We start from the raw sequence: 13,010 nt of genomic DNA on the forward strand, positions 1-13,010 counted from the left end.
AGTCTCCAGAGTAAACGTTGCTCTTCTGTGTGTTTATTATGATATTCTGGCCATTAAAAGCTAGAGCATACGTTCTTTCCTATATGAAGTCTAGTTCTCTGTGTGAAAACTAGATGGCACTTTAGACTAAAACAGACTGGAATTAGTTTGTTTACTAGTATAACTCCTGAATGAAGAGTTTATTTATATCGTTCATCTTTTGGAATAAAGAAAACTGGAAATGGCTGGGAGTGAGGATTATTATTGCAGCTCATACAGAAGGGTGGGTGCACAAGGTCATTCAGTCCATAGACTTGTCCTACAGATGCTTACAATCAGCTAATGCCAATGTGGCCATTGATAATAACTGAATCTTCTAGATTACTTTTGATATGATAAGCTATACCTTGTCCAATTGTAGATATGCTTGGGTACCATAGTTTAAAGAAGAGTAACTTTGCTTGGGATTATCATGGGGAGCTGACATTCTTGATAGAACCAGCGACTCAGAGAGATATGCTGATTTACCTCTTTTTCCTTTTTCTTTTTATTTTTTTTTTTAAGGCGTTTCTTTCAGGTTGCTTGCGAGGTTCCTGAGTTGCAGGATAAATTCAATATTGATGAATATTCTGACTTGGTGACTCTCACTAAACCAGTTATTTATATTTCTATTGGTGAAATCATCAATACACACACTGTAAGTATACATCAGTCACAGTTGCTCCTTCTTAAGCAGTGCTTACGGAGAAAATGCTGCTTCTGTTGAAACTGGAAGTACCCAAATCTAAAAGTGAAAGTTTTCATTTGACTGTAGAGTGCAAGAGCTTGTAAGTTTTTAGAATTTAGTAATTTTGCTAGGGTTCTAAGCTTATTTTGGAAGCCTCTGAGTATATGCAAATAGTTCAACTTTGAGCCGTGATATTGCAGCTTTAGAGTTCAGTAAAGATTTTTTTTTTTCCTAAAATATACTAGCATAAAGAAATATAATTTCACTGTGTAGAAAAGGATTTAGGGTTAACAACACAATTTATTTTTCTGTTCATCTAGCTGCTCTTAGACCATCAAGATGCAATTGCCCCCGAGCATAATGACCCAATTCATGAATTGCTGGATGATCTTGGAGAAGTTCCTTCAATTGAGTCCTTAATAGGTGATCTGTTTTACTTCAGAATTATGTAGTATTACCGTAGATGATTTGAAGTGAAGTGCTTCATTGTATAAAAAATTAAAAGTTGCACAAGCCTGTTTCTCTTCAGTTGCTACATTATAGCTGTTGCAAGCACCACAGCTAGTCTGCAGGTCTTGGGGGATGGATGGACACAGCTTTCAAGAGATTTCTTTGACATCAAAATAGTTATCTTGAAATGACTTCTTAAGAAAAGTTGGAACTTCTTAAAGGATTGATTGCCAACATGTTTTCTGAGCGCACACAAATATCAAAGTGTTGTGTGAGAGAACCTAACAACAGTTCTGATGAGAATTCAGCTACAGTTGGAACAAGAAAAATTCCTTTTGACAGGATGGCTTTGTTAGAAGCATTACAAGCTTGGTCGCTAAGAGGGGCCTTATTTTTAGATTGGAAAGTTTATTCTGTTGAGATTATGGACAGAAGGACACACTGATACTTTAATTTATCAGGTGTTATTGGAAGGCCAGCTTCTCGATAGAGAGCAATACACATCAATCCTGAACGTATATAAACTAGAGATTATGTGGTGCTTTTCTAGTGTGTGAAGAATCTCTCAATTTTGTGCAGGGGGAGGGAAAAAAAGTCTGGTATATTTGAGATGATGTTTTTAAAAGCTCTTATTTGCATATGACAAATTTGACAGAAAATGGTGTAGTTTTTTTGTAGTTTGTTATACAGGAGGAAAAACACAGAACTGTAGCCATTAAGAATGTAAAGAATATGAGGTAATCTACAGAATCGTTTTCTACATGACAGGGGAAGGGTCTGGCAACATTAATGACCCGAACAGGGAGATGCTAGCGAAGACGGAGGTTTCTCTCACACTCACTAACAAATTTGATGTTCCTGGTGATGAAAATGCAGAGATGGATGCTAGGACAATTCTGCTGAAGTAAGTGAGAGATAAACTACCTGGTGTATTTCTTAAAAGGGGAAAGTAGAACCTGGATTTTCACACTGCTCTGTTTGTAAAAGTAAGAGAACTGAAGTTTAAGTTAAGCAAAGGTGGTACTGTGACTCAGAATACACTGATGTTGTAGCCATTTCTTTTAAATGCTGTAGCTGTTAAAAATGTTCTTATTAGTTCTTTGTCACTGAAGAATTTGTTACTCCTTAAAAGTGTGCCTGCAATGAAAAGAAAATATTTCCATTGTGAGCAAGTCTGATGGCAGCAGTTAGATTTACTTCCATACGAATGCTTTGTTAGGATTATTGTAAATAACCTATATAATTCATCAAAGTTTAGTTTTAACTCTGTGAAGTCTATTGGTGTAAAATTAAGATGTAGCCCTATTTGTGTTGCCTAAATGTTGCACTATGCAAATACTTTCAATAGAATACATGCAACATGAGGAAATTCCATGAGTAACAATGTCTATCTTATGTGATGCCATACTGCTAAAAATGCTAGCTCTTATGGAGTCAGCTGATTTATTCAGCCTGTGAGCAGAATGTGTCTGTATACTGTTAATGAAGCAGGAGACGATGGTAATTTATGATATTCTCCCTGTAGGTTTTTCCCTGCTGTGGGAATACCTCCTACCAACCTTTCCTTGGTTCATGATGTACTTCTGTTCCCTCTGCACTCTGTCCCCCACACTTGACTGAGATAAATAGGTTTTTTGGGTAATAGAGGTGTTAGCCTGATGGAAAGAGTGCAACAGGGGGTTGGTGATTTTGTGGTTGTCAGATTCCTTTTGTCTGGTAGAAGTTAGTACTAATACTGACTCTTCGCCAATTTTAAGCAAGTCTGTGCTGCTGGGATGTATAGAGCAGCTATTTTTACGTATTCACATGCTCTGATGCACTCTTGCTCTGATGCCAGGTAGCTCAGCTGAGAGTTCATGAGGTCACCTTACTTGGCCCAGATGGAGCAGTGATCTCTCAGAAGAAAATTGTTTATCTGAAAATATTTTTACGTTAACTTGCTTGAAATATATGCTAGTATTTACCCTACCTGACAGAAGAAGGTGACACTGATTTCAGAAGCATTTAGCAGGCATACCTGAAATCACCTAAGTTAAAGAAGGTGTTGAAGCACTTTGTTATGCCAGAAATAATTCTAGCTTGATTGCAAATTATTGAAGGCACTCTTTGGTGATGTCAACTGGCTCAGGGGCACAGATGCCTCAGACTGGGCACTGGCTGTGTAATTAAGCCACAGATCTTGATTCTGAGATCAAAGAATGACCCTGTTTGTAATTAGATAAGAAGCAGATACCTGCTTGGGCTTTGTTAGAGTACATGTAAAAAAAGTGGTTCACTTCATTTGTTTTTTTTAAACACATGTTAAAAAGCAACTGTCAAAGTACACTTTGAATGGATGACACTGGGACTTCTGACTACATGAAATTGCTGTTGCTGCTAAATGCTTTATCTTATACTTCCAAATTTGCAGCTTCAGTGGTCCAGGTGGTAGTGCTGCGATGGCCTTAAAATACATGGAGGATAAGCTCTAGCTTTTTGAGGTGTTAGGGAGCAATGCTGTGCATTGTATAGATGCATCTTTTAGGGAATCAGTTTCTGGTGAAAATGGTGTCAAAAAAGGTAAAGTAGTTCTTGGAGTTCTGGTCTCAACTAAAATCAGTAACACTGCTAATATTGCAGAATAGGAATATTGAAGGTCTCTTGGCTTAAATTATTACCCCCTATTCTTCATGGTTTCTCTGCAGCACAAAACGTTTAATTGTTGATGTAATCCGCTTCCAACCTGGGGAGACACTGACTGAAATCTTGGACAATTCAGCTACTTCAGAGCAAGTATGAAGAATTTTTTTTTCTGTGTTCTTTTTTAGACTGAGAATTTATTGTTTATCTAGATGCATTTGGGTATGCTTGGGAATCTGCATTATGTAACATAGTAAAGCTGTCTGTGCTGGTTTTGGAGCTGCATGTAGCAAAAATGATGAGGGGATATAATGGAAATAAACAGTGCATGTAAATCTAACTCTTTTGATAGCTATTAGAAAATACATATGTAGAAGACTGGTTTGAACAGTAGGCAGGCATCTACTAGTTCTTGTACGTGGAATGTGTTCACCCAGTGTATTCATGAGTCAGTACTGGAATGACTGAGCAAAATTTTGTGTCATGTTATGCTGGAGTTCAGGTGATCTTGCTCTAGTTCTAGTTCTTTATCACCTTAAAAATAATCAGTTTATGAACTTGTAATTTTCCTGTTGTCTTTTTCTAGGAAGCAGAGCATCAAAGAGCTATGCAGAAACGGGCCATTCGTGATGCTAAAACACCTGATAAGATGAAAAAATCTGTGTCTGTAAAGGAAGATGGCAACTTAAATCTTCAGGGTAAAAAAGAGAAAATCAAGACAGGCCTGAAGAAGCTGACAGAACTAGGGATAGTGAATGCAAAAAATAAATACCAGGAACTAATCAATGACATTGCAAAGGTATGCCAGTTAGTGGTTTCCTAGTAATTACAGAGGAGGTTTTTTTTTGTTTGTTTGTTTTTTTCTTTCTTTTTTTTTTTTTATGGCTTGCAATTTTGTGAAATTGGTGTGAGTTTTCAGGAGTAAGTTTGTGCAGTACTTAGGTATATGAAATAAATAATTTGCTTCCACATCTTTGCATTTGGAGAGTCTTTTATTTTTATGGGAAGTTTGTGTTTTCACAAATTATTCTGTTGCCAGAAGCTCAGGCACCATAAGTATTAGACACTGGAGGAAATCCCTGATGCGTATCTCTTCTCCCAGTCCTTTTACTAGTGTAAATAGTGCTATTTTTCTAGTGTTAAATACACTCACTCATTCAAGAATGACTGGAATACATAAGAGAGGACCTAAGAAAAGCTTATGCGAGTGATATACCACTGCACATTGAAATACTTTATCAACATAGCAAATCATATATTTACCAAAGTAATACATGGGAAAGAATTATGTGTGTGAAGTGAATGATTACTACTTTCAGAGGTGAGATTAAAACCAGTCATTTGGTCTTTAATAAATATCAGAAGTGAAAATGACTTGAGCATTCCATATTTTTTGTTCAGATATTAATATAGTGTGTTAAATGAGACTGTCACATTTATGCATTTTTATGGTTATAGCTCTTAATTTTTAATATACTCCTACCCAGTGAGAGCAAAAATTTCTGTCTTACCTTAAATCACATACTGATGGTGCCCACTCTAGTCACTGCAATTATGACAGCACTGAAGCTTGAGAAAGCAGCAGAACATTTAAATGAACTGCTGGGTGGAGTTGGTTAGGTCCAAAAACAGTCAACACAGAGAAGTGATGACACTTAAACTGGGGCAAGTGTGACTGAGGAATCTTAATGCAGCTTGTAGCATGAAACAGAATTGAACAGTACTTCTCAGTCCATCTCTGTGCTCTGGGCTTGAGTGGCCAGAGCAATAACCAGTAGATACCTGTGTGTCTTACTCTGTGTGTCTTACTCTGTGCTGTAGGATATCCGAAATCAGCGTAGATACCGTCAGAGAAGAAAGGCAGAGCTGGTGAAACTGCAGCAGACGTACAGTGCCTTGAACTCCAAAGCTACCTTTTATGGAGAACAAGTTGATTACTACAAAAGCTACATCAAAACCTGCTTGGATAACCTGGCCAGCAAGGGCAAGTAAGTATCTCCGAACTGTGCTGTGATCCTAGAAATAAATGCTTGTTTCAGAAAAAACACGTAAGTCATTGCTTAGAGAAATCGTATTGACATCTGCACAAAGCTAAGAGAGAGTGTGGCCCCTGAATGGGGTCAGAAAGACATAGATGAAGAAATTTTGGTCCTTTTGAGAGGGAGGAATGTAGAGAGACCAGAGAAGATAATAGTTGAGTTGCTTGGTTAGTCCCTCCGTCATTCTTTTGTGGAGCAGAGAATGAAAGCATCCTTTTAACTTACAGTGACAGCACTGATCGTGATCCATATTCTCTTTGTCCCAGAGGGAGTGTGTACAGTGGAAGACAGTTCAGGTTTTCCTGTAAGAAAAGCTATGTCTTCCCACCCTCGGTTTCTTTCTTCTCTTTGCCGTGTCAGGCAGCACAGCATGGTCCTCGGTAGCCTCAGAAAATTTTTCAGCATAACTGGGTTTGCTTCCCTGACTTGCGGAACAAACTCTATAACCACAAAGTAGTTGTAGAGCAGGTATGTTTTATTTGGCCAGCCAGGTGCAGGGAGGATAACTCCTTCCTAGCCTGCACACCAAAAGCAGGTAAACATCCCTATTTATAGAGGGAATACATGCATATTCATGGTACAAGGAGTGGTTATTACAATTAATTCTAGAAATTCATTACAATATTCCACACCTATTCTATGCCCCAAACTCCACCCCTAACTAATGACCCCATATCATTCCCATTGTTTGTGCTCAACTACTCTTACAATTTTAACAATATAACAGATTAGCCCTTTATTCATATCCCATTTCATTTTTAATCTGAACATACTGTGAAAATTACTTGGGTCATCTAAATTGTCGGCTGCTTTTTTTTTTTTTAATTTTGTTACGTGTCTAAATTACTCTTATGGGTCTGTTTTCAGAGTACCAATAAAAACAGTTGGTTAACCATAAAAACTTTTGCCTAATTATATTAGTAGTAGTGCTTTTTAGGAAGTGCTGTTGTTTGGTTTTTCTGCTTCTGTTGTGTAAGTTATTGGTAAATAGTAGGGAGTCAAAGATCTGATCTGAGCTACCGGTGCTGTGTAGATAAACTTGGTAATAGAAATATATCGGTGTTGGTTGAGCTGTCTATTCTGGTTCTCGCCACTCCTTCACATAGTATGAATTGTTTACTATATTTTGTTTGCTCTCTGGTTTTTTTTGTTTTTTTTTTTTTTAATCCTTTCTTTTCAGAGTCTCTAAGAAGCCTCGAGAGATGAAAGGCAAAAATAGTAAAAAGATTTCTCTAAAATACACCGCAGCTCGACTTCATGAGAAGGGAGTGCTTTTAGAAATTGAGGACCTGCAAGTTAACCAGTAAGTTAAAATAGCTAAATTAGTTAAAAGCTAAATAGCTTTTCCAGAGAAAGAGGGAAATGTTGCATACTGTTTTGGACTATTTAGGCTGGCACAGCGCTGTGAAGCCTCACAAACTGATCATGTGCTGTTCTCCTATTTGTGGTTAAATGGGAGCAGATCTCTGGTAGATAAGTTTAATGGCATTTAAAGATGACACCCTCTTTCTCCCTGCACTCCTCCCACAACCCCTCTCATGGCAGGATTCCTCCTCAAGTGAATTGCTACTGAGATTACTAACTCTCAAGGCTAGCATAAGCTAGTTCAGCTGCATTTTGCTGGTGTAGAACATTAGGCTACGTTGTTGTGGACTATGTTTTGTTATTCATTTTTCTACTGAATCTCATTCCAAATGAGGATATAGGATTAGAATTTAGGAATAAAATTAGAAGTTTATCTTTAGCTTTCATCTGGTGTGTGCTTTCCCTGTGTCATTAGGAACTGCATGTTCATGAACTGTGTTTTTTAATTTATTAAATTCACAGATTTAAAAATGTAATATTTGAAATCAGTCCAACAGAAGAAGTAGGAGATTTTGAGGTGAAAGCAAAATTCATGGGGGTACAGATGGAAACCTTTATGTTACATTATCAGGTAAGAACAATCCTGTTTAATAAGGACAGCATCCATCATGTGAGTTTCATGGGATGTGTATGAACAACAAATCTCTCTTCTGCTTGCCAGACTCTTTATCAGAATACTAATTATGTGTTTTCTGCCTGAACAGTGTGAAAATGGGGGAGCATCTTTAAACTAAAAGAGAGCAGATTTAGGTTAAATATAAGGAGGAAAATCTTTTCCTAGGCCAGGCTGAACAGGGTCCTGGGCAGCTGGAGCTGGTGGGGGTGGGACTGCCAGGTGTTGGAGTCCCTTCCAACATCCGCCCATACTATGATTCTTTGAGAAGCTATCTTGACAGCAGCAGATTTGTTGCAAACAAAACAGATGCAGTGCCAAGGGGGGAACTGAGGCTAATTTGTTTCTTTACTGATGAAAGCCTTAAGTAAGTCTGTGTCTTAGTGACACTTACATAAGTATGCATACACATGCGTGTGCTTTCGGCAACACTTTGCTATAGCAGAGGTCAGTAGTCTGTGGTATATGTCAGCTGGGCTTGGGTGTGATGACTTCAGCTACTTGTCACTGGTTTTCTTTCTGCGACACTGCACCTAGTTGTTTCTTTAGCTGTCTAGTTCTTGTGACTCCTCAGCCTTTACTTACATGAGTCTATCGTAACAGGCTTACAGGCAGGTTTTATCTAATGGTCCCCATTCTTCTTCCAACACCACTACTGTTATATCTGGCATCTCTGTCCACATACGAGTGTCTGCCAAAACTTGCCTCCCAGGTATTGTTAGATGTGGTAATTGTGGATGTCCTATGGGTACTGGAACAAACTGCATACAGAAGCACTCTGCACAGAGATACTTCTGTGTTGCAGTCCCCGACTGACTACTGGGAGGGATAGCTGCCTTACACATCCCGTACATCTGCTCTGGGAACTCCTGTAGTTCATTCCAGTGCTGATGTGTTGGAGCTGGCCACAGACTTCTTGGTTCATCTGGCTATTTGAGGTTGCTTGGTTCTCAAGCATGTGTGGTAAAACCATTATTAACAAACTGCCACAGCTCATCCAAGTACAGTGTTAGCAATGAGTTCTGTTAAAAAGTCTTGCATTGCCAGAATTTTTATGGAAAACAGTAAAAAAAGCTTTTTGATGTTCGTTCTGGTGTCAGGAGCAAGATTCAGATTTTGGAATGCATGCAGTGTTCATCGCAGTAGTACTACCCGAGTGCTTTCTTTGAGATGCGCTGTTCTAGAGAGGAGATTGTGTAAATGAATTAATTGCTGAGATGAGCAGTGCAGGGAGTCTTATGGCTTTGTCAGGTGCATCATCACAGAATCACAGAATGACCCAGGTTGGAAGGGACCTCAAGGATCATGAAGCTCCAACCCCCCTGCCTGTCAGGGCCACCAAACATCCACGTTTACTAGGTCAGGTTGCCCAGGGCCCCATCCAACCTGTCCATGAACACCTCCAGGGACAGGGCATCTACAACCTGGGCAGACTGTTCCAGGACCTCACCACTCTCCTGATTCTCATTGATGAGAAGGAAGTGTAACTAGACTAGTGCCTATGTAAATACAGGGGAAACTGAATTGGCATCATGTAATTAGTACTAATGGAGAAGTTGTTTCTTTCTGTGACATACATTGCATTGTTCTAAACCACACTGCTGACATCTATGGCAGATGAGCTTTTTAGAAAGTCATGCTGTAGAATTTTGTAATTTTAAGTAGTAAGATTAGGCGAACGAAGAGAGAGTCTAAAAACTACAGATTTACATCTGTTATTTGAATGAAAAGCCTGGTATGGTCTAGAGCTGAAATGTGACCTTCTATTTATGACTTTTTATAATTATTATTATTTTTGTTTTTAAAGCAAAGGTTAAGACATAAACATCTGAAAAGTCTTAGTGCAGCTCAGTTGTTCGTGTGCTGTGAGTGGATCCTTAGCTCCCTCATTTTTTCTATCTTATGCTATGAATTTTGTGATAGGTATTCCACAAAACACCACCTTACTACAATGTCTCTTATACATTTGTATACACTACTGAGGATTCCTCACTCATTAATGTTTTCTCTTTGATAGGATCTTTTGCAGCTGCAGTATGAAGGTGTTGCAGTCATGAAGCTATTTGACAGAGCAAAAGTAAATGTCAATCTTCTGATCTTTCTTCTGAACAAGAAGTTTTATGGAAAGTAACTGACCTTTGCTGGCAAGTCTGTGAAAGGGGAGATAAATAGAAGCCTCGCATATATGACTTCTGATGACTTTGCTGTGCATCAGTATATGCCCATGCCTCTCTGAAATATATCAAACGTGTTACAATTAAGGCCTAAGAACTTCTTGCGAATTGATAGTGCTGACTGACACTGCAGGGAGTTGCTTTCGTGTACATTTACAAAGTTTATGTTCAACCTGATGCTGTAGTAATTTACAGATAGCCTCTTGCATAGAGGTACTACTGTATTCATTTATTAACGCTTAAGGATGAGGGGAGAAACAGAAAAATTCTTGGCAGGTTAGCTTTTAGTGTCGCTTGCAAAGGTTTTGAAAAGTAAAACTAACTTTTTTCACCTCAGTTTTAGATCAATGTTCCATATATCTTTATCAGATTCAATAAATGTTAGGCTCTACCTGCGGACTTGTCAAAAGACAATTATTTTAAATAGGTTGGCTTTTTAAAAGTTTATAATTTTTCTAGCTCTGTCGAACTCATTTCATATGTTGTGGATTTTTCACCATGGTGATTGTGCTGGCTGTTCTGCTATACCCAGTGACAGTGGAGAGACTCTTAAATAAATCCCAGCCAAAATTAATTGTTTGCCCTGCCCCATCTTTTTTTTTTTTTTTCCCTTTTTCTTTCTGCTTTTTTAAGGAACATCTCTTAATAGTAAATTTCATGTCATTTTTTTTTGCAGGGTTTTTTTGTTATTGTTGTTTAGATCACTGTGTTGTAGAACTGCCTTATCTCTGAAAGAATACACTGTAGTTGATTGGCACAGAGTTTTGCTAATAAAAGCCACTCATAGTATTTGAAGTGGGTACATCCCTGGGGATAATTTTTTCCGTAATCCTTTAATAAGTATCTGATAGCATCTAGTCTGCACAAAATGCATGTTACTGGCATCACCAACACTAAAACATCATCATATCAGAAGATATTTTGAAGTCGGTGCATGCCAATAAAATAACATTTTAATGTTAGTCCGGTACAATAAAATAACAAAAATTCCTTTTCATAACATACCATACCAAAAGAGATGTTTGCAGTTTAGGTCATCTGAAAAAGAGTGACCTCACAACCAGATTATCACTGATCTTAAGGAGATCCTGCCTTGATTTTAATCGAATCTAACTACTTGAGAGTTGGCTGCATCATAGAGGGAGGTGAGAATTGTATTACTTGGATTTGGGGGTGATGAGAATAGCAGTCCAAAATTCTTAAATACGCTTAAAAAAATGTGGCTGTGCTCTGCAGACTCCTGAGCTACAGAGATTAATCCACTCTCTCTGTTTTATTTATTTATTTATTATTGAGAACCTTTAATGTTATTCAGCATTTGGCAGCCCTTAATCTACAACCTAGAAGGGAGCAGGGAAAAGGTTGTGAGGGTGGAGCAGGGATTGTACGCTGAGCAGGGAAAGCTTCCTTACCAGCTGGTTTACACTTACCTTATTACTTAAACACAAGGACAAAATATTATGACACGGATTGGAAACAAAAAAAAAACAAACCAAACTAGAATGAGCTGAAGAAGGAGAAGCATTCTGTGAATTAGATGTATTTTATAATGTATGGGGGACACAGCTTTGCTTATTACCGTACATCACTGTATTTACAATAGGAGCAGCTACGAGTAAAGGTTGTGTATTCACGTGCTAGTAAAATGGCCGTTGTAACTCACATAGAAGGAGACGGTCCTTCGCGCCCATGGATGCTCATAATGGTACTGACGGGAACCAGACGTGAAAACACGAACCGACACCACGAATCCACACACGCATGCGCCACTGGCACAAGAACAAAACGCGTGCGCGAAACTGGCGCATGCGCACTACTGTGCTAAAACTGGCGCATGCGTACTGGCGACCTAAAACTGGCGCATGCGCACTGGCGACCTAAAAACTAGCGCATGCGCACTGGAGACCTAAAACTGGCGCATGCGTACTGGCGTCCTAAAACTGGCGCATATCTCCTATCACCCCCAACAGCACCCTATTGTCACCCCCCCCAAAAAAACCCGGATTTGGCCCCAAAATACCTGGATTTGGCCCCAAGATGGCGCTGCGTACCCTTATAGCCTCACGGTGAGGCTCTATGGGGCTCAGTGGGTCTCTATGGAGCGCCAGATTCCCTCTGGCTCCTCCCCCATCTCCTCGTGACTCCCGTTGTAAATAAGCGGCCGGTTCCGGGTCCAACCGGGACCCCCGAAGCCCCCGCAGCCCCATGGCGGAAACACCGGAAACGGACAGCCGGAAACCGAGCTGCACCCCCCACAACCGGAATCGGAAATAAGGCAGACTAACTGATATCCCACAATCCCCTCCGCCGGAAAAGACGCCATTGCTCGCGAACAAAATGGCGCCCACAGATTGAGGCGTTATATCCCGCAATGCACCTTGCCGGAAGTGATGCTACTGCACATGATCAAAATGGCGACCGCTATTGCCACGTTAAATACCACAATACACCATACCAAAAGCGACGTTATTGCGCATGTTCAAAACGGCGACGTCCAGGTGCCGCGTTATATCCCACAATGCAGCATACCGGATGCGACACTACTGCGCATGATCAAAATGGCGACCTTCAGAGGCCGCGATATGCCACGTTATATCCCACAATGCACCATAGCGGAAGCGACGCTACTGCGCATGATCAAAATGGCGAGCTCAAGGTGCCGCGATATGCCACGTTATATCCCACAATGCACCATACCGGAAGCGACGCTACTGCGCATGATCAAAATGGCGATTTCCAATTGCCACGTTATGCTGAGTTATATCCCNCGGAAGCGACGCTACTGCGCATGATCAAAATGGCGATTTCCAATTGCCACATTATGCTGAGTTATATCCCAAAATGCATCATACCGAAAGCGACGCTACTGCGCATGATCAAAATGGCGACCTCCAGATGCCTCGTTAAGCCGCGTTATATCCCACAATGCATCATGCCGGAAGCGACGCTTCTGCGCATGACCAAAATGGCGATCTACAGATGCCTCGTTATGCCGCGTTATATCCCACAATGCACCATACCGGAAGCGACGCTACTGCGCATGA

The 13,010-nt window shown here is 39.9% G+C and overlaps 1 protein-coding gene across 3 annotated transcripts in view; it reads left to right on the top strand.

Moving 5' to 3' along the window:
• Positions 1-10,761, top strand: part of IQGAP1 (IQ motif containing GTPase activating protein 1) — a 44,433-nt gene extending 33,672 nt beyond the window's left edge. For all 3 annotated transcript variants that reach the window (XM_032446959.1, XM_015873236.2, XM_032446958.1), the window contains 9 exons: positions 544-676; positions 1,027-1,129; positions 1,925-2,060; positions 3,841-3,928; positions 4,362-4,574; positions 5,597-5,763; positions 6,995-7,117; positions 7,642-7,750; positions 9,810-10,761. In XM_032446959.1, coding sequence (XP_032302850.1) covers positions 544-676; positions 1,027-1,129; positions 1,925-2,060; positions 3,841-3,928; positions 4,362-4,574; positions 5,597-5,763; positions 6,995-7,117; positions 7,642-7,750; positions 9,810-9,923 — 1,186 coding nt within the window. In that variant the 3' untranslated portion in view covers positions 9,924-10,761. The remainder of the gene's footprint in view (positions 1-543; positions 677-1,026; positions 1,130-1,924; positions 2,061-3,840; positions 3,929-4,361; positions 4,575-5,596; positions 5,764-6,994; positions 7,118-7,641; positions 7,751-9,809) is intronic.
• The last annotated feature ends 2,249 nt before the right edge of the window (positions 10,762-13,010 follow it).

The sequence above is a fragment of the Coturnix japonica genome, chromosome 10 (genome assembly GCF_001577835.2).
Source record: "Coturnix japonica isolate 7356 chromosome 10, Coturnix japonica 2.1, whole genome shotgun sequence".
Taxonomy (NCBI): Eukaryota; Metazoa; Chordata; class Aves; order Galliformes; family Phasianidae; genus Coturnix; species Coturnix japonica.